Source organism: Mustela nivalis, assembly GCF_964662115.1.
Source record: "Mustela nivalis genome assembly, chromosome: X".
In the NCBI taxonomy this organism is placed as follows: Eukaryota; Metazoa; Chordata; class Mammalia; order Carnivora; family Mustelidae; genus Mustela; species Mustela nivalis.
In genome coordinates, this window is record NC_139040.1 from 14,520,056 (window position 1) to 14,539,305 (window position 19,250).

The 19,250-nt window shown below is 42.9% G+C and overlaps 1 protein-coding gene across 5 annotated transcripts in view; it reads right to left on the bottom strand.

The window, feature by feature from the left end:
• LOC309856425 (transmembrane 9 superfamily member 2-like) overlaps nucleotides 1-19,250 on the bottom strand; it is a 100,593-nt gene that overhangs the window by 37,472 nt on the left and 43,871 nt on the right. For all 5 annotated transcript variants that reach the window (XR_014307200.1, XM_082717619.1, XM_082717621.1 and 2 more), the window contains exon 7: nucleotides 14,240-14,351. Coding sequence is in view for 4 of the 5 variants with exons in the window: in XM_082717619.1 (XP_082573745.1) it covers nucleotides 14,240-14,351 (112 nt within the window). In the remaining variant the exon portion in view is untranslated. The remainder of the gene's footprint in view (nucleotides 1-14,239; nucleotides 14,352-19,250) is intronic.

Sequence of the window (19,250 nt, forward strand, 5' to 3'; positions counted from 1 at the left end):
TTTGAATGGATGGATGTGGACCAGATGGGAATGAGATACCGATGCAGATTCCTGATTTGGAATCACTGTGCTAGTGGTACGCTATGCTAGTAGGAAAGTGATCTTGTTTGGGAGAAAGACTCTGTAGTGTTTGGGGGTGCTGGAACACCTAGATCTCCAAAGATTCAGAGAAAGACTAAGGCTAATGGACACACGAGGGTGAAGAATGCAGCAAAATGAGTAAAATGGCAACGATTGGGACATCTGATTAAAGGGACTACGGCAGTTCTTTGCATTGTTCTGACCATCTTTCCATAGTCTGAAACTGTTTCAAGATAATCATTATTTAAAACCAATAAGGAGGGGTGCCTGGGTGGCTCAGTCAGTTAAACATCTACCTTTGGCTCAGGTCATGATCCTGGGGTCCTGGCATCAAGTCCCGAATCAGGCTCCCTGCTCAGCAGGAAGCCTGCTTCCCCTTCTCCCTCTGCCTGCTGCTCCCCCTGCTTGTGCGTGCTCTGCCAAATAAATAAATGAATAAAATATTTTTAATAAATAAATAAAACTTATAAGGAGGGGTGCCTGGGTGGCTCAGTCAGTTAAGCGTCCGCCTTTGGCTTGGGTCATGATTTTAGGGTCCTAGGATCGAGCCTAGGCATCAGGCTCCCTGCTCGGCAGGGGGCCTGCTTCTCCCTCTTCCTCTGCCTACTGCTCCTCTTGGGCTTTCTCTCTTTCAAATGAATAAATAAAATCTTTAAGAAAATAAATATTAAAATTAAAAAACCTATAAGGAAATCAGAATTCATAGACAAATCAAGGGAAGGGTTAAATATTCATTGCATGAAAGCATGTATCTAAGCCATTCTATTAAAATATTGTTTCTACAGTAAAATGTGACTTAATTTGTAAAAATTTGAATTACAGGCATCTTCTTCACCAGTCTATCCATTGCCTTAAGCATGTTAACTCATATCAAGTCTTTCAAAACAGACAAATATTTTAAAATATGCTCCAGGAAGTTTGGATTTTAAATACAAAGAGATCTTTGTATATATATATATATATATATATCTTTATTTAAAATCTGCATTTGTTAAACCTAATAGTTTTGCACCCAACACTGCCATCTGCTGGAAATAACAGACCGTAACACATATTACTCCTCCCTAAGAGAATAAGAAACCATTTAAAAATCCTACAGCACATTTGAGAACAAAATGACAAAAGCAGACAGATAACTAAGTGGTGAAACCTATTTCCTTAATCCACAGAAAACTAATGAGTTATTCTGCTTCTTTCCATGCCAGAGTTTCAAAGAAAACATTCATGTTTTCTTAGACATAGCAAATTCCCCTAAAACAAGTCCTTAATGTTGTCTATACTGGAGACATAATAAGCCAAGTTGGAAACACACACACAAGACTTCTAGAGTCCTGACACAGTGTCCCATGATGGATCTCACTCAATAAATAATCAGGCAGGGGCTCCAAAAATCAAATGGGCAGACAACTAGGGCTTCTTCTAGTCCAGATGTTTTTCAACATGGGGAGCAGCACCCCCTAGGAGGTCAAATGAAAATGTGTATGGATATTTCCAGTGTTCTGCAGCAGAGAACGCCAGACTTCCTACAGGGCACTGGGAGACTAACACAGCAACAAATTGAGAAAAACTTCCAAAGCGCCACCCAATATGGTTTGAGGGAAAGACTGCTTATGATTATGATCTGTGGAAAGCTGAGGTGGTTCAGTCGGTTAAGTGTCTGCCTTTGGGGGCGCCTAGGTGGCTCAGTGGGTTAAAGCCTCTGCCTTCGGCTCAGGTCATGATCCCAGGGTCCTGGGATTGAGCCCTACATCGGGCTCTCTCCTCAGCAGGGAGCCTGCTTCCTCCTCTCTCTCTGCCTTCCTCTCTGCCTACTTGTGATCTCTCTCTCTCTGTCAAATAAATAAATAAAATCTTTAAAAAAAAAAAAAGTGTCTGCCTTCGGCTCAGGTCATGATCTCAGGGTCCTGGGGTCAAGTTCCCCATCAGGGTCTCTGCTCAGCGGGGAGCCTGCTTCTCCTTCTGCCTTTATCCCTCCTCCCGATCGCGCTCTATATCAAATAAATAAAATCTTTAAAATTTTTTATTATTTTTTTAAAGGATTATGATCTGTGCCTAGAATCAAGTTCCATTTTATAGCTAAAGTACCTTTATGCATTTTTAATATACAATGACTTTTGGGGGGAGTGCAACTACTATGTAGTTGAGGGAAAACAGTATTATGTTTGGTTTTAATTTTTTTTTAATTTTTTTTAAGATTTTATTTATTTATCAGAGAGAGAGAGGGTGAGAGAGCAAGCACAGGAAGACAGAATGGCAGGCAGAGGCAGAGGGAGAAGCAGGTTCCCTGCCGAGCAAGGAGCCCGATGCGGGACTCGATCCCAGGATGCTGGGATCATGACCTGAGCCGAAGGCAGCTGCTTAACCAACTGAGCCACCCAGGCGTCCCTGGTTTGAAACTTTTTATTTGACAGAGAGAGAGCACAAGCAGGGGGAGCAGCAGGCAGAAGGAGAGGGATAAGCAGGCTCCCTGCTGAGCAGGGAGCAGGATTCCGGGCTTGATCCCAGGACCCCGGGATCATGACCTGAGCCAAAAGCAGCCGCGAAACTGACAAAGCCACCCAGATGTCTGTTAAAACTTTTTTTTTTTTTAACAGTATTTTTTTTTCTAGGTAATCTCTCAGCCCAATGTGGGGCTCAAACTCACAAGCCCAAGACTGAGAATAGCATGCCCTACCGACTGAGCCGGCCAGGCGTCCCTGGTTTGCAACTTCACCGAAATTGATCAGCATTTCAGAGACTCCTGTCTTCATGTGGAAATATGAGCTACCAATGCACAGTATTCTCATCTTCATCTGCCTCCATGGCAATCACATTTATAGTGATTATACTCATTGGCACATGCATCTGACAAGCTGATATATGTACTGAATTACATGTTATTTTATTAGAAGTTATTTTCTTTTTGTTTATTTGATATTATAGCTAGGCTGTTATACTGATGTTTATTGAAACTACGTGTATAGACAGGTTCCATCATTTAGTATCTATAAATATGAATTCACAGTAGTAAAGGGAGACCACAAAAACATTTGATATTAAAACAGGACATCAGGGGCACCTAAGTGGCTCAGTCGGTTGAGCATGTCCGACTCTTGGTGTCAGGTTGGGTCATGATCTCAGAGCTGGGGGACTGAGCCCCCACATGGATCTCCAAGCTCAGCACGGGGTCTGTTTGCCCCTCTCCCACCCCATCACTCACACCAGTGCTGTCTCTCTCAAATAAATAAAATCTTTTAAATAAATAAAAGAGGACATCAATGTGATAGGGTTGAGAACTACTGATCCGTTGTCAAGCCTCGCTTTTATTATGGGGAAACTAGAGTCCAGACAGGCAAATAAACCTCCTCAAAGTCCCAGAATGAGTTTGAGGCAAGAGAATGCCAAAATACCAAAATACTCCATTTCTCAATTCAGTTAGTGGCCCATGCTGCCTACAAATCAAGAATATATTTTGGAGGGGGTGCCTGGGTGGCAGTGTTGGTTAGGAATATATTTTGGAGGAAAAAAAGCAAAGCTAATAAGTAAATTAATGAATTAATTAAACCAAAAAAAAAGGAAAGAAAAGAAAAAAATGTTATAAATGTGGCCAGGGTCCCAGGTTAGCCCACAAATAAAGCTTATATAATTCACATAAATAGCTAAAAGTACTGGGATTAGAATGAAACAACAACAAAAATTTGATTGGTGGTATAAAAACAGTAAGTTTCTGAAATAAAAGTACTGGTAATAAAAACACCTTAGCCTGGCACTCAAAGCCATTCAAAATCTGACCCATGTCTATCTTTATGACCTTTCTACCAATACTATATAAACACTTAAAAGTCTAGAGTGTTAGACTGAATCTTTTTGGCCATTACAAACCAGCACCTAAACGCACTTAATGTCCTTTGATGATCGGATAAGCAACACTTTGTTTCAACTGGATGTTTGTTTGCTGTTCTCCGCATACACCATGCACAATCTCATCCGAAAAGCCTTACCCCACCTCCTCTCCAAATTTGTAAAATCTGGGTCTCTTAATTCAGTCCATTGGCCTTCCCACAATGCCTTGCACACCTCTGTCCCTTTCATCCAAATCACATGCAGAGTCCTCTGAAGCCCAGCTCAAGGCCCCTATCTTATAGTGTCCTCTTGGACAATTCACCCACAATAATTCTTTTTTTTTTTAAGATTTTATTTATTTACTTGACAGACAGAGATCACAAGTAGGCAGAGAGGCAGAGAGAGAGGAGGAAGCAGGCTCCCTGCTGAGCAGAGAGCCCGATGTGGGGCTCGATCCCAGGACCCTGGGATTATGACCTGAGCAGAAAGCAGAGGCTTTAACCCACTGATCCACCCAGGCGCCCCACCCACAATAATTCTTTACCATTTTAAGGTCACACCGTGTAGTTGAGAGGCTGTGTTAACAGCGTGGACTCTCTACTCTAGTCAAATTAATTTTGATTTATTAGCCTTTACAGCCATGACCTTGGGCAAGTGACATTCCCTCTGTGAGTCTCAGTTTTATTTTCTATAAAATGGAGATTTAAAATAGTACCCGCTTTCAGAGGACTATTGTGAGAAATGAAGTTAGACTAAGTACTTCAAAAAATCCCCATGCCAGGCATACAATAGGCACTTGATAAATATTTGTCATCTAAATGGATGAATGAAAGGTCTTCGCTCTGATGTTAACTTTATGACCCATCCTTCAATGACTTCTGAACAAATTTGTTATATAAACTCCCAACCTTATACCCCTTTGGGAACATAAGTCATTTTCCGAAAACATAAAGTACACAAGATGTTTAATTTAATAACCAAAACCACAGAATTTTTTTAACTAAAAATTGTATTGTCGGGGCACCTGGGTGGCTCGGTGGGTTAAAGCCTCTGCCTTCAGCTCAGGTCATGATCTCAGGGTCCTGGGATCGAGCCCCGCATCGGGCTCTCTGCTCAGCAGGGAGCCTGCTTCCCCCTCTCTTTCTGCCTGCCTCTCTGTCTACTTGTGATCTCTGTTTGTCAAATAAATAAATAAAATCTTTAAAAATAAATAAAATAAAAATTGTATTGTCTCTGGACCTTTCTGTAGCCAGTAGCTGCCTAAGCAGGGGCTTAGGCCCACAGTCTCAGCCGATGACCATGGGCTCTGCTTCCAAACAACAGCTTGCAGGTGGCTGTACAGGAGATACAAGGAGGTCTAAGGCGATAGAGGGAGGACAGGAGGAGGGGGGCCACAAGCCAGGTGGCCGAGGAGCCCCAGCTGCTGCATGGCTTGACATATGCATGAAGTTTGGCTTCCTGTCCATGTCCCCCGGCCCCACCTCTGTGTCCGGATTGTGCGTGCCCCTCCCCCGCTGACCCTGAGAAGGACTCTGTGTGCCAGAGGTACATGAAAGGCTTCCACCGTATGTACAAGGGTGAGACGGTGTGGTTTGCTCAACCAAGGGCCTGGAATCAATCCATGTCACAGGACCTGGTGGGATCTTCTGTACTGGGAGTGAGAAGCAGCAAAAAGAGGGAAAACAGGGGTGCCTGGGTGGCTCAGTGGGTTAAAGCCTCGGCCTTCAGCTCAGGTCATGGTCCCAGGGTCCTGGGATCCAGCCCCACATCAGGCTTTCTGCTCAGCGTGAGCCTGCTTCCCCCTCTCTCTCTGCCTGCTTCTCTGCCTACTTGTGATTTCTATCTGTCAAATAAATAAATAAATCTTTTAAAAATATATATTTAAAAAAAAAGAGGGAAAACATGCAGAAGCATGGACCAAAGGGGGAACTCCCAGGAAATGTGGAGGGTTAGATCTTTGCCAAGATGACAGCAACTTGTCACCTGTGGCTACTGAGCACCGGAAATGTGGCTGGCCGAAGGGAGATGAGCTTTAAGTGTAACATATACGCTGGATTTCAAAGACTTGGTACAAGATAAAAGAACACAAGGTATTGCTTTACCAAAACAAGTGCTAAACAAATATGGCATTCTAGTTAATAACTGTGTCTCTCACAGGGTTATAGGTTACAGACACTACATGTATGCTAGGGTTGAATAAATAAGTCAACACACGGTAGACGATAGGCCAGGGTCAGAGAATGACCAATGAGCGAGGGGAAAGGGCTAGCCGGAACCCCACAGTACTAGGTTAGGTCTGAGTTACTGGTATGAGCTCATATTCACTTATTTCCTTATTCACTCACTTATTTTTCTATTTTCCCATTTGCAATTAGCAAGTTGTCTGTGGTCATCATACTTTGCTACTGTGAGAGTGACCAGTTCCCCAGTACTCATTCACCTCCAATTTTAACACCCACTGATAACATTGACCTGAATCGATTATTGGACTGGAGGGTAAAAAATAGTGGTTTCTGAATTTAAATTCAATTCCACTTCAAATAGTCATGACCACCGAAGCATTTCAAAAAATGATGATGTCAGCCCAGCGAGTTGACAAAATCCTGCACAAGCCATAGTGCACTTTTATATTACAGTTACCAGTGTGGGGAGCTTTGCTTATTTGCACTGAAAGTTCAAGCTGTGTTAGGAGTTCAATAAGATTTTGTGAGCTACTCCAAGATGCAACAACCACGTACACTTGGGAAAACCGAAGTGACATTCACTATGCAACATAATTGTGTTCCAGAAGAGGGCGCCTGGGGGGCTCAGGTCATGATCGCAGGCTCCTGGGATGGAGCCCCACGTCTGGCTCCCTGCTTGGCAGAGAGCCTGCTTCTCCCTCTCCCACTCCCCCTGTTTGTGTTTCCTCTCTCGTTGTGTCTCTCTCTGTCAAATAAATAAATAAAATCTTTTTTAAAAAATCATACTCCAGAAGAGGACTCCAGAGCCAAGTGTAGATATAAAATGCTGGGTTAGACTCAGTCAAAAGGTCACTTTACTAGAAGACTTTTTTTTTTTTAATAAAGATTTTATTTATTTAAGAGAAGGGGCGCCTGGGTGGCTCAATGGGTTAAGCTTCTGCCTTCAGCTCACATCATGATCTCAGGGTGCTGGGATCAAGACCCCCATCAGGCTCTCTGCTCAGCAGTGAGCCTGCTTCCCCCTCTGTCACTGCCTGCCTCTCTGCCTACTTGTGATCTCTGTCTGTCAAATAAATAAATAAATAAAATCTTTTAAAAAAGACAGAGAGAGTGTGAGGGGTGAGGGGTGCGGGGCAGAGTGATGAGGAAGACACAGGCTCCCCACTGAGCAGGGAGCCCGATGCGGGACTTGATCCTAGGACCCTGGGATCATGACCTGAGTCAAAGGCAGACGCTTAGCTGACAGAGCCACCCAGGCACCCTAGGGGACTTTTAAGTATTTTACTGATGGGCTTTGTGAAGCTAGAGAGCAGCGTTTTCCAAACTTGTTTGACTAGTGTCCTAGGGAATGCGCTTTGGAAAATGCTGATGTATATCACTGTCACTGGGTTTTCAAAAAAATCATTTTTCAACTAAAGACAATAAAATGAACGGCAGAAGAGCTATACAACACCACTCCTCTTGACACCCTCCCCCACCTACAACAGCAACATTCTGGTGTTCAGACCAAGAATATGGTGGCTCCACGTGCTCTCTGCACGCATGAGCCATTGTCATGTGAGACACTTAGGAATCACGGGCTCCTGTATCCTCAAGAAGGAAGAAGAAATATTGCGTGTCTACTACGGCTAGGCCCCGTGCTAAATGTTTTATGTGAGCTCACATATCTTGGATAGTTATCACTGGAGATGATGATTTTATGCCCATTTTACAGATTAGGAAAAATAGGCACAAAGTACCCCGCCCAAGTTCACACAGCTAGTAAATGTCAGAGCCAGAATTCAAATCAGACATGTCTGGTTTTTTCCATTGTGCCACTTCTTGAAGCCAAGGGCCTTCTAAGAACCCTAAATGAGCTTCAACAGGAGAGGGAGAGAATTCCCCAGAAGCCCTGGGCTTCCAGGATAGAGGCCTGTTAAGAAACAAGGGATTGAGAATGTTTATAGCAGCAATGTCCACAATAGCCAAAATAGGGAAAGAACTTAGATGTTCCATCACAGATGAATGGATAAAGAAGATGTAATACACACACACACACACACACACACACACACACACACACACACACACAATGGAATACTATGCAGCCATCAAAAGAAATGAAATCTTGCCATTTGCGACGATGTGGATGGAACTAGAGGGTATCATGCTTAGCGAAGTAAGTCAATTGGAGAAAGACAACTATCATATGATCTCCCTGATATGAGGAAGTGGAGATGCAACATGGGGGGGTTGGGAGGTAGGAAAAGAATAAATGAAACAAGATGGGATTGGGAGGGAGACAAACCATAAGAGACTCTTAATCTCACAAGACAAACTGAGCGTGGCTTGGGGGGACGCAGGGGGAGGGAGAGGGTGGTGGGGTTATGGACATTGGGGAGGGTATGTGCTATGGTGAGTGCTGTGAAGTGTGTAAACCTGGTGATTCACAGACCTGTACCCCTGGGGCTAATAATACATTATATGTTTATTTTAAAAATTTAAAAATTAAAAAAAATTAAAAATGAGGGGTGCCTGGGTGGCTCAATGGGTTAAAGCCTCTGACTCTGGCTCAGGTCATGATCCCAGGGTCCTGGGATCGAGCCCCACATCAGGCTCTCTGCTCAGCGGGGAGCCTGCTTCCTCCTCTCTCTCTGTCTGCCTCTCTGCCTACTTGTGATCTCTGTCTGTCAAATAAATAAATAAATAAATGTTTTTAAAAAAAAGAAAAATGAAAAAAAAAAAAGAAACAAGGGGTTGAACCCTAACCCCAAATAAGGCGATTTCCCCATACTTCCCCCATTTGATATAGCTGCATCTGAACTTGTACTTCAGCTTTGGATAGCCACGGTTGCTTCCTGACGGCCAGACGTCATGTAGGCTCCTGATATAAATCTGGACTTCAATTTAGAAGCGTTCTCCCTTGGCTTTTACTGTAAACATAAGGCTTCCTACATTTATTTTTTTCAAGTAGGCTCTGTGCCCAGCATGGTGCTTGAACTCATGTCCCTGAGATTAAGAGTCACCTGCTCTACTGAGTGAGCCAACCATGCGCCTCCCTTCTACATTTAAATTTTTAACAGTTGATGAATAAGAGATAAATATGTAGAAGGGCTTCCGTTCTTTGATCAATTTCTGACAGTAGCTTAGACACTTAGTAATATTCTTGATCACCGGGGAAAGTTTATTTTAACTTCTTGAGTGTATTTCATCCCTTCCCCCAGATTACACTTCTGCATTTCATCCCAAGATCAGGCAGCTGACTGGACTATACTTATCGGACTAGTAAATTGCCTGTTTTTTTTTTTTTTAACCAATTGTATTTTGGGTGAACTGCAGGATGTGGGATCGAGTAATCTTGACCTCTAGCTGGATGATCTAAAGTACACACGCAGGTGCGCATGCGCGCACACACACACACACACACACACACATTTCTAATGCAAAAGCTTCTCATTTTCTTCACGGTAACTCTGTGGACAGAAACATAACTGACCTTTAACGTTGAAGGGCAGAATAATAGAGTAGAAAAGTTGTGACTCTGGAGGCCAGGCAGATCTGAATTTGAATATCACTTCCACCTCCTGCCAGCTATGATCCTGAGAAAATTACTTCACCTCGCTGGGTATCAGTATCCTCATTTAAAAAATGGATATAACCACATAGGTGATCTAGAGGGACAAAAGCAAGCCATCCCCAACCTGGACTTGCTTTCAGAATGGGATTAGGAAAAATCATGTTCTGATGGCTGTCAGGCATCTTTGGAAATGATACAAACTGAGCACAATTTGTAAATATTTGAAAAAATTTGAGACTTAATCCCAAATAATATGATTAGGGTTTGGTCTCAAGAAAGCACATCAAAAGCTTTAAGAAATAAGCCTTTTATACAAAATCAAGTATAATCAAAGCAGAATAAAAAATATGAGATACAGGGCACCTGGGTGGCTCAGTGGGTTAAGCCGCTGCCTTCGGCTTGGGTCATGATCTCAGGGTCCTGGGATCGAGCCCCGCATCGGGCTCTCTGCTCAGCAGGGAGCCTGCTTCCCTCTCTCTCTCTGCCTGTCTCTCTGTCTACCTGTGATCTCTCTCTGTCAAATAAATAAATAAAATCTTATATGAGATATAGGGCGCCTGGGTGGCTCAGAGGGTTAAAGCCCCTGCCTTCAGCTCAGGTCATGATCTCAGGGTCCTGGGATCGAGTCCCACATTGGGCTCTCTGCTCAGCAGCGGGCCTGCTTCCCCCTCTCTCTGCCTGCCTCTCTGCCTGCTCGTGATCTCTCTCTCTCTCTCTCTCTGTGAAATAAATAAATAAATAAATTTTTAAAAAGATGAGATATACATATGATCTCCCTGATATGAGGAAGTTGAGAGGCAACATGGAGGTTTGGGGGTAGGAAAGGAATAAATGAAACAAGACAGGCTCGAGAGGCAGACAACCCATAAGAGACTCTCAATCTCACAAAACAAACTGAGAGTTATGGGGGTGGAGGGTAGGGAGAGGGGGGTGGGGTTATGGACATTGGGGAGGGTATGTGCTATGGTGAGTGCTGTGAAGTGTGTAAACCTGGCGATTCACAGACCTGTACCCCTGGGGCTAATAATACATTATATGTTAATAAAAAATATAATAAAAAACATATATGAGATATAGTCTTTAAAACAAAACTAAAAACAGGGGCGCCTGGGTGGCTCAGTGGGTTAAAGCCTCTGCCTTCAGCTCAGGTCATGATCCCAGCGTCCTGGGATCGAGCCCCGCATTGGGCTCTCTGCTCAGCGGGGAGCCTACTTCCCCCTCTCTCTTTGCTTGCCTATTGGTGATTTCTGCCTATTGGTGATTTCTGTCTGTCAAATAAATAAATAAAATCTTTAAAGAAAAAAACAACTAAAAACAGAAATACATGGATCTGTATAGTCATAAAAGGTTTTCCCTATAAAAGGAGAGCCCCAAAGTTAATCTTTTGGTGAAGCACCTCTAATACTGCCCAGGGCTGAGTCCCTAACTCATGAATATGAACATTTGGTCCATGGGCAAGCAGAGCACTAGAGTGCCATGAATATCATCTTTCAATACCTTATTTCCCTTTGCTCTGGGGTCCTATGCTCACCATGAAACTTTCTATTCATTCTATTCTGTTTCTATTCGCTTTTTCACATATCATTATAACAGGCAGATGTGCTAACCAGCTCACATGAATGGTGTGGTCTGCTAGGCACTTTTATTTCTCCTTGTAAATTAATAAGTTGGTATTCTGATTTATACATTGGACCCTTAGGAGTTTGGTTAGTATGAATCAATCTTCCTTTGACATACTCACAGAATTAAAATTCTGAAGAAAGATTTTTTAAAATTGACAAAAACCTAATGCTGCTGCATATGTGAGGAAACAGCAGATCCTCAGGCCCAGCAACTTGTCTGGACAAAAATTTGGCAATGTGTTATCAAAATATGTACATCCTTTTATCTAAATAAGCCTACTGCTAAGAATTTAACTTTAGGAGGTAATCATACAAGAAAACAAATAAGAATGTATTGTTTATAGTAATTAGAAATTAGACATTTGAGTCATTTTTATCAATAGTACACTAAGGAAATCAACGATGTCCTACACATTGTGTGTATGTAGTAGGGGGTGTCTTGGCAGCCCAGTCGGTTAAGCGTTCAACTCTTGATTTTGGCTCAGGTCACAATTTCAGGGACATGGGACCAAGCCCCACATGGGGCTCTGCGCTCAGCATGGAGTCTGCTTGACTCTTTCTCCTTCTCTTTCTGCCCCTCCCCACCCTCCCCTCTCTAAAATAAAAATAAGTCTAAAAAACTTTTAAAAATGGAGTGCCCAGGGGCGCCTGGGTGGCTCAGTGAGTTAAAGCCTCTCCCTTCAGCTCAGGTCATGATCTCAGGATCCTGGGATCAAGCCCCGCATCGGGCTCTCTGCTTAGCGGGGAGCCTGCTTCCTCCTCTCTTTCTGCCTGCCTCTCTGCGTGCTTGTAATCTCTGTCTATCAAATAAATAAATAAAATCTCTTTTTAATAAAATGGAGTACCTGGGTGGCTCAGTTGGTTAAGCATCTACCTTTGGCTAAGGCTGTCATCTCAGTGTCCCGGGATCAAGCCCTGAGTCAGGCTCCCTGCTTAGCAGGGGGTCTGTTCCTCCCTCTGCCTCTGCCCCTTCTCATGCTTCCTCACTCACCCTCTCTCAAATAAATAAATAAAATCTTTTTAAATTTTTAAAAATAGGGATGCCTGGGTGGCTCGGTCTGTTGAGCAGCTGCCTTCGGCTCAGGTCATGATCCTAGGGTTCTGGGATCAAGCCCCGCATCAGGCTCTCTGCTCAGTGGGGAGCCTGCTTCTCTCTCAGCCTCTGCTTACTTTTGCTCTCTCTCTGACAAATAAGTAAATGAAATCTTTAAAAATTTTTAAATAAATGTGCCAGGCAGTAAATAAAAAGAAGGCTGTGGCTCTATATTTATTGATATGGAAAGATGTCCATGATAAACACGGAGTGAAAATAGCATGTGTTGTATCTCATTTCTACAAAGTCGCATATTTTTTTGGTACCACATGCAGTGTTTCCCTTGAATATGTTACAGAACATTATAATCCATGAGTTCTGCCATTGTCTATGAAATGCCACGTATCATAATCATCTTCTGAAAAATCACAGTACTTTCAAACATAATGACTACTCTCGATGCCATTGTTTTAACATCATTTAACTCAACTTTATCTGAAGTAACCTCGTCATAGAATCCCTTTTTCACATAACGCTTTTGAAAATACAAAGCAAAAATAAATAAAATAGGGGCACCTGGGTGGCTCAGTGGGTTAAAGCCTCTGCCTTCAGCTCAGGTCATGGTCTCAGGGTCCTGGGATCGAGCCCCACATCGGGCTCTCTGCTCATTGGGGAGCCTGCTTCCTCCTCTCTCTCTCTCTCTGCCTGCCTCTCTGCCTACTTGTGATCTCTGTCTGTCGGATAAATAAATAAAATCTTTAAAAATAAATAAATTAGGGGCGCCTGGGTGGCTCAGTGGGTTAAGGCCTCTCTGTCTTCGGCTCAGGTCATGATCCTGGGGTCCTGAGATCGAGCCCCACGTTGGGCCGCTCTGCTCAGCGGGGAGCCTGCTTCCCTTCCTCTCTCTCTGCCTGCCTCTCTGCCTGCTTGTGATCTCTGTCTGTCAAATAAATAAATAAATTTTAAGAAAAAAAATTTTTAAATAAATAAAAATAAATAAATATTAATTAATTAATTAATTTAAAAAATATGAAGCAACGAATTTCCAGAAAAATCTTTGGGAAACATGGGCATCACAGTGCTGATAAATTATTCACTAGAATATTAATAGTCAGTCTGTATGTCTATCCACCTGCCCCAAATACAGACCACTTCATAAAAACAGCCACTTACAAAAGACAAATGAGAGATGTAAAAACAATAATGAGTGCCATATGCTGGGGACCTACTGTGTCATGCTAAGGTCTTTATATATTCTGAAAATGAGGATGAAATAACATGTGAAAAAACATTGAGTCTGAGGTCAAATGACTTACCTAAGCTCACACCACTAGCAACCGACCAAGCCTCAACTTGAACCCCAGGTCAGTCTGAGCCCAATAAGGATGTGCTTTTCAGGGTGTCTGGGTGGCTCAGTCGGTTAAGCATCTGACTCTTGATTTTGGCTCCGGTCATGATCTCAGGGTTGTGGGACTGAGCCCTGCATCAGGCTCTGGGCTTTGCATGGGAGTCTGCTTGACATTCTCTCTCCCTTTGCCCCTGGACCCTCTTTCTTTCTCTCAAATATATTTTTTAAAAAATTTAAAGGATTCTCTTTTCACTACATGATACTCTGTCCTTTAAGGTTCCACTGGAGCAGCCCAACAGCCTGCCGACCCCAAGTGAGACTCCTCTGATTTTCCAAGTACTTCTTTCAAACCTCCACTTAAAATAAGAGAAAGTAAGTTATCTGACACAGTACCTGAAAGGGAGATTTAATACAGAATTCCTTTCACCATTGTCCTCTGACTAGTTTTAATATAAAGAACTTACCTGCTTTCCTGGGCTCTTAGCTGTGTTATAAAAAAAACTTGATGGAAATTAAGGCTTTACTATTAATGAACATATAGTATTTATATATTTGATTTGGAACAAAAGTAAGATGATGGCATGGAACGCTTACTTCAAATCTCACGGAGTAAGTATAGGTTACATTCATCTTATCTGTATCTTCTCCAGGAATTTCCATAGGGGGTCCACTGCAAGTCAGGTGGTTTTCATCTGAATGCTTATAGCTAAGAAAACGGGGAAGGGAAGAAGGGAAAACCGCTGCTGTAAATTTCCGAGTCATGGTAATTCAGGCATGTAAGAATAGCAGACAGAAGAAATACGCCTTCCATTATATTTCATATTTAACACTCTTTATGGCTTAAAATACTTTTGTTTCTAAATGTCCCTAACACTCAAATGAGAGTCAATATCCTGCCCAAAATGCAATACAGGTACTCCCGCTTTTCCGTAGCTCACTTTATTCCACTTCGCTTTAACGAAAGCCCTACATTAGCACCTGTTTTCATGAACTAACGGGAAGAAATGCGAAGAAGATTTTCACTTTTACAAAAAATCGAAAAGAGGATTCAGCATCACTTTTGCAGGAAGCCATCCTAAACGCGGCTCGCAGTCCCGAAGCGAGAATGGCGCCACCCAGCGACTTTCCTGGGAACTACACAGCATGTTGACCTGAAGCCGTCAATGCTCTGAACTGTGTCTGTGAGCATCTGCGCTTGACCTTGCTTTACTTTGTGCATCCATTAGCAAGCTGTGTCTTAAGGCATTAGAAAAGCCTATGTGAGGTGATCTGGGGGGTCTGGGAAGGCTCACAAATTTTTCCATATAAATTAATGACAATTCCGTCTTCACTTCGGCATTTCAGCTTCCAAATACTTTCAGAGGAATGCTCTACTTCAGACAGCAGGGGAAAACATATCCCTAAGAACCTTCTCACATTTCTTCTCATGAGCCTGGCTGGCTCAGTCAGTAGAGCGTGCAACTCTTGATCTCAGAGCTGTAAGCTCAAGCCCCATGTTAGATGTAGAGATTACTTAAAAATAAAATCTCAAAAAAAAAAAAAAGGAATCTTCTCTTTGGCTGTACACAGATTTTTTTTAAGTCCTTCTATTAGCAAATGGCTTTATTTCTCATCTCTCACCTTATCCCTCCCAATATGTTAAACAACCTAGTTTGTAATCTTAGCTGTAGGCTTAGAAAACCAAACAGAGGGCGCCTGGGTGGCTCAGTGGGTTAAAGCCTCTGCCTTCAGCTCAGGTCATGATCTCAGGGTCCTGGGATCGAGTCCTGCATCGGGCTCTCTGCTCAGCAGGGAGCCTGCTTCCTCCTCTCTCTGCCTGCCTCTCTGCCTACTTGTGATCTGTCTCTGTCAAAGAAATAAATAAAATTTTAAAAATTAAAAAAAAAAAAGAAAAGAAAAGAAAACCAAACAGAAATCATATTTATAGGCAGCCAGGGATCTGAGGGCCTACTGTGTGTAAAATGCTACGATTAGTGATGAAAGGTCAGGAGGACATAATCGATGCACACAGGACTGATGCACTGAACAGGACTGATGAAGATGACCAGCGCCTAGTCAGGAACAAAGAGACTGTAATATTACTTGAAAAGTAAAAGCGGAATAAAGGAGAGAGAGAAAAATTGAAAGGAGAAACAGTGGTTCTTCCCTTTTGAATTATTTACTCAACATACAACTTATCCCTTGGTTTCTGTGTAAAGGAGAATATGCAACCCTTATGGGATGGTTATTTCTACATGTATATGCACAATAAAAACATTCACTCACAATTGCAGGAGTGACTGACGTGGCCCTCTTGCTATTCATTTTTGTAACCCTAATGTCTGGCATATGATGTGCCCTTACTAAGTGTCTGTAGGCTGAATTCTATTTATAGCCAAAATGTAGGGGCACCTGCGTGGCTTAGTCAATTAAGAAGCTGCCTTAGGCTCGGGTCATGATCACAGGGTTCTGGGATCAAGCCCCACATCAGGTTTGCCGCTCAGTGGGAAGCCTGCTTCTCCCTCTCCCACTCTGCGTGCTTAAGTTCCCTCTCTCGCTGTGCCTCTCTCTGTCAAATAAATAAATAATCTTAAAAAAAAATAAGGCCAAAATGTATTTTTAAAAAGCTATGAATTAGGGCGCCTAGGTGGCTCAGTCGGTTAAGTGTCTGACTCTTGATCGTGGCTCAGATCTTGATCTCAGAGTGGTGATTTCAAGCCCCACACTGGGCTCCACACTCGGCCCAGAGCCTACTTTTAAAAAATTTAAAAATTAAAAGTAAAATAAAACAGCTATGAATTAAAGAAATGATCACTATTAAGGCTACCGATTAAAACTTCACATCTACAGAAAAACATTCCATCACCGAATGACACCACATATCAAGGTTTACTGTTTAAGTGCGGGCCTTGAACCCAGCATAGGAAATACCTGAATTTCATGTGAGAGAGATCATGCACCAAAAAGTGTATTAAGATCTCCAACCAGGGGCGCCTGGGTGGCTTAGTGGGTTAAGCCGCTGCCTTCGGCTCAGGTCATGATCTCAGGGTCCTGGGATCGAGTCCCGCATCGGGCTCTCTGCTCAGCAGGGAGCCTGCTTCCCTCTCTCTCTCTCTCTGCCTGCCTCTCAGTGTACTTGTGATTTCTCTCTGTCAAATAAATAAATAAAATCTTAAAAAAAAAATCTCCAACCAATGTAAAAGGCCTATTTTAAACCACTGGCCTTACATACGGGTTGCATAAGGCCTTCTAGGTCTTTTGAAAACTTGGGCCTTTAAGTGAGATCAGAAGCCACTGGAAGATTCTGAGCGGAGGACTGACAGGAGCTGAATGCTCTGTACAGAATGCTGCCCGCTGTATGGGGAACAGACTGCTGGGCGACAAGGATGGCACCAGGGAGCCTGGCGAGAGTGTTGCCACCAGTCAGGTGAGATGTAACGATGTCTTGGACCAGATGATAGAGGTGGAGGTGATGAGAAAGATGTCCTGAATATATCTTAAAAACACAGTCCCATGGTCTGCCAAAGGATTGGAATAGATACAGGGTAGGAGTGAAAAATTGTAAAGAGGAGTCAAGGAGGCTGCCAGTAGTGTGGGGGCCTGAGCAACTGGAAGGATGTAGCTTCCATTTGCTGAGATGGACAAGACAACAGGAAAAACAGGCTGGAGGGAAGATTACAAATTCATGTTTGGTCCCACTAAATTTGCCAGGGCACCTGGGTGGCTCACGGAGCTCAGCGTCTGACTTTGGCTCCGGTCATGATCTCAGGGTCTTGGGATCGAGCTCTGGGCAGGGAAGCCCGCTTCTCCCTCTCCCCCTTCCCCTTCTTCCACCACTCGTGCGCACTCTCTCTTTCTCTTTCTCAAATAAATCTTCTTACAAAATTTCGAATGCTTACTAGACATCCATGTGGTCATGTCAAGTAGACAACTAGATATACAAGTTTACAGGTCTAAGGGTCATTGTTGGATTTAATACCAAGAGATAGGATAAGATTACCAATGTGGAAGTATATATAAGGAAGAAAAAAGTTCAAAGACTCAGTCCTGGGGGCCTCCAATATGAAGATGTTGGAGAAAAATGAGGAAGACTGATACACAACCAGTGAGACAGGAGACAATCAGTGAAGTATGGTCATTCAAAAGCCAAATGAAGTCAATAATTTTAATAAAAAGAAATGATCAACTATGGTAACCAACAGGTAAATTAGCTGGGTACAATCCCTAATAAAAAACACAAGACTGGGGCGCCTGGGTGGTTCAGTGGTTTGGGCTGCTGCCTTTGGCTCGGGTCATGATCTCGGGGTCCTGGGATCGAGCCCCGCATCGGGCTCCCTGCTCCGCAGGAAGCCTGCTTCCCTCTCTCTCTCTCTCTGCCTGCCTCTCTGCCTACTTGTGATCTCCGTCTTTCAAATAAATAAATAAAATTAAAAAAATAAAAATAAAAATAAAAATAAAAATAAAAAACACACAAGACTGTAGGTCTAGAATACCGTGAGGCCTAACTCACTTTGTATGACCTTGAGCAGACTGCCTAATTGTAAAAAAAATGATTTGCAGCACAGTCCTTGTTCTCAAGGGGCCCACATAAATGACCTTTACAATGACTAGATAAAAGTTTCATTGCATGCATCCATAAACTGTTACTATGTGCAATGTGGAATAAATATGTCTAAAAAATATTTTCTTGGCTTTTTTACTCTGAGTCTGACAATAGGAGATATAACTGTAAAGCATTAAGCTTGATTTTCATACAGCTGATGGGACTAGCTTCCTGGGTGAGCCCTACCTATGTCTGTGTTTACTACCTAATGACTGTACGTTAACTACCTAATGACTATGTTTACTACCTAATGATTTCGAATATGAGCAGCCATCCTGAGTTAGACCTCACAGTCCAGCCTCCTAACATTCTGTTGAAGTGACATACACCAAAAAAAGCATCGGTGATTGCCCTTGACCAGGATTAGTATTTCCTGTTAATTCAAAAACAATTTCAAAAGAAGATCCTTTTGGGTACCTGGGTGACTCCATTGGTTGAGCAACTGCCTTCAGCTCAGGTCATCATCCCGGAGTCCCGGGACTGAGGCCCACATCAGGCTCCAGTTCCACATCTGGCTACCAGCTCCATGGGGAGTCTGCTTCTTGCTCTGACCTTCTCCCCTCTCAAGCTCTCTCTCTCTCTCTCTCAAATAAATAAATAAAGTCTTTGAAAAAAAAACTCTAAACAACAAATTTTTTTTAAAAAAAAGGATATCCTTTTACTAAGATAAACCAGAGTTGGAAAGTACCAGTGTTCCTCACCACTTGGGGTCCATTTAATGAAATCTATAGGCCCTTTTTATCCAGAAAAATACACATCAATAAAAATTTCCAGAGTTTGGGGGTGCCTGGGTGGCTCAGTGGGTTAAAGCCTCTGCCCTAAGCTCAGGTCATGATCCCAGGTTCCTGGGATAGAGCCCCACATCGGGCTCTCTGCTCAGCAGGGAGCCTGCTTCCTCCTCTCTCTCTCTGCCTGCGTCTCTGCCTACTCATCTGTTGAATAAATAAATAAAATCTTTAAAAAATAATTCTAGAGTTTGATATATCAGGGACCATATTAAAAACTCCTAATTCAAAAAAAAAA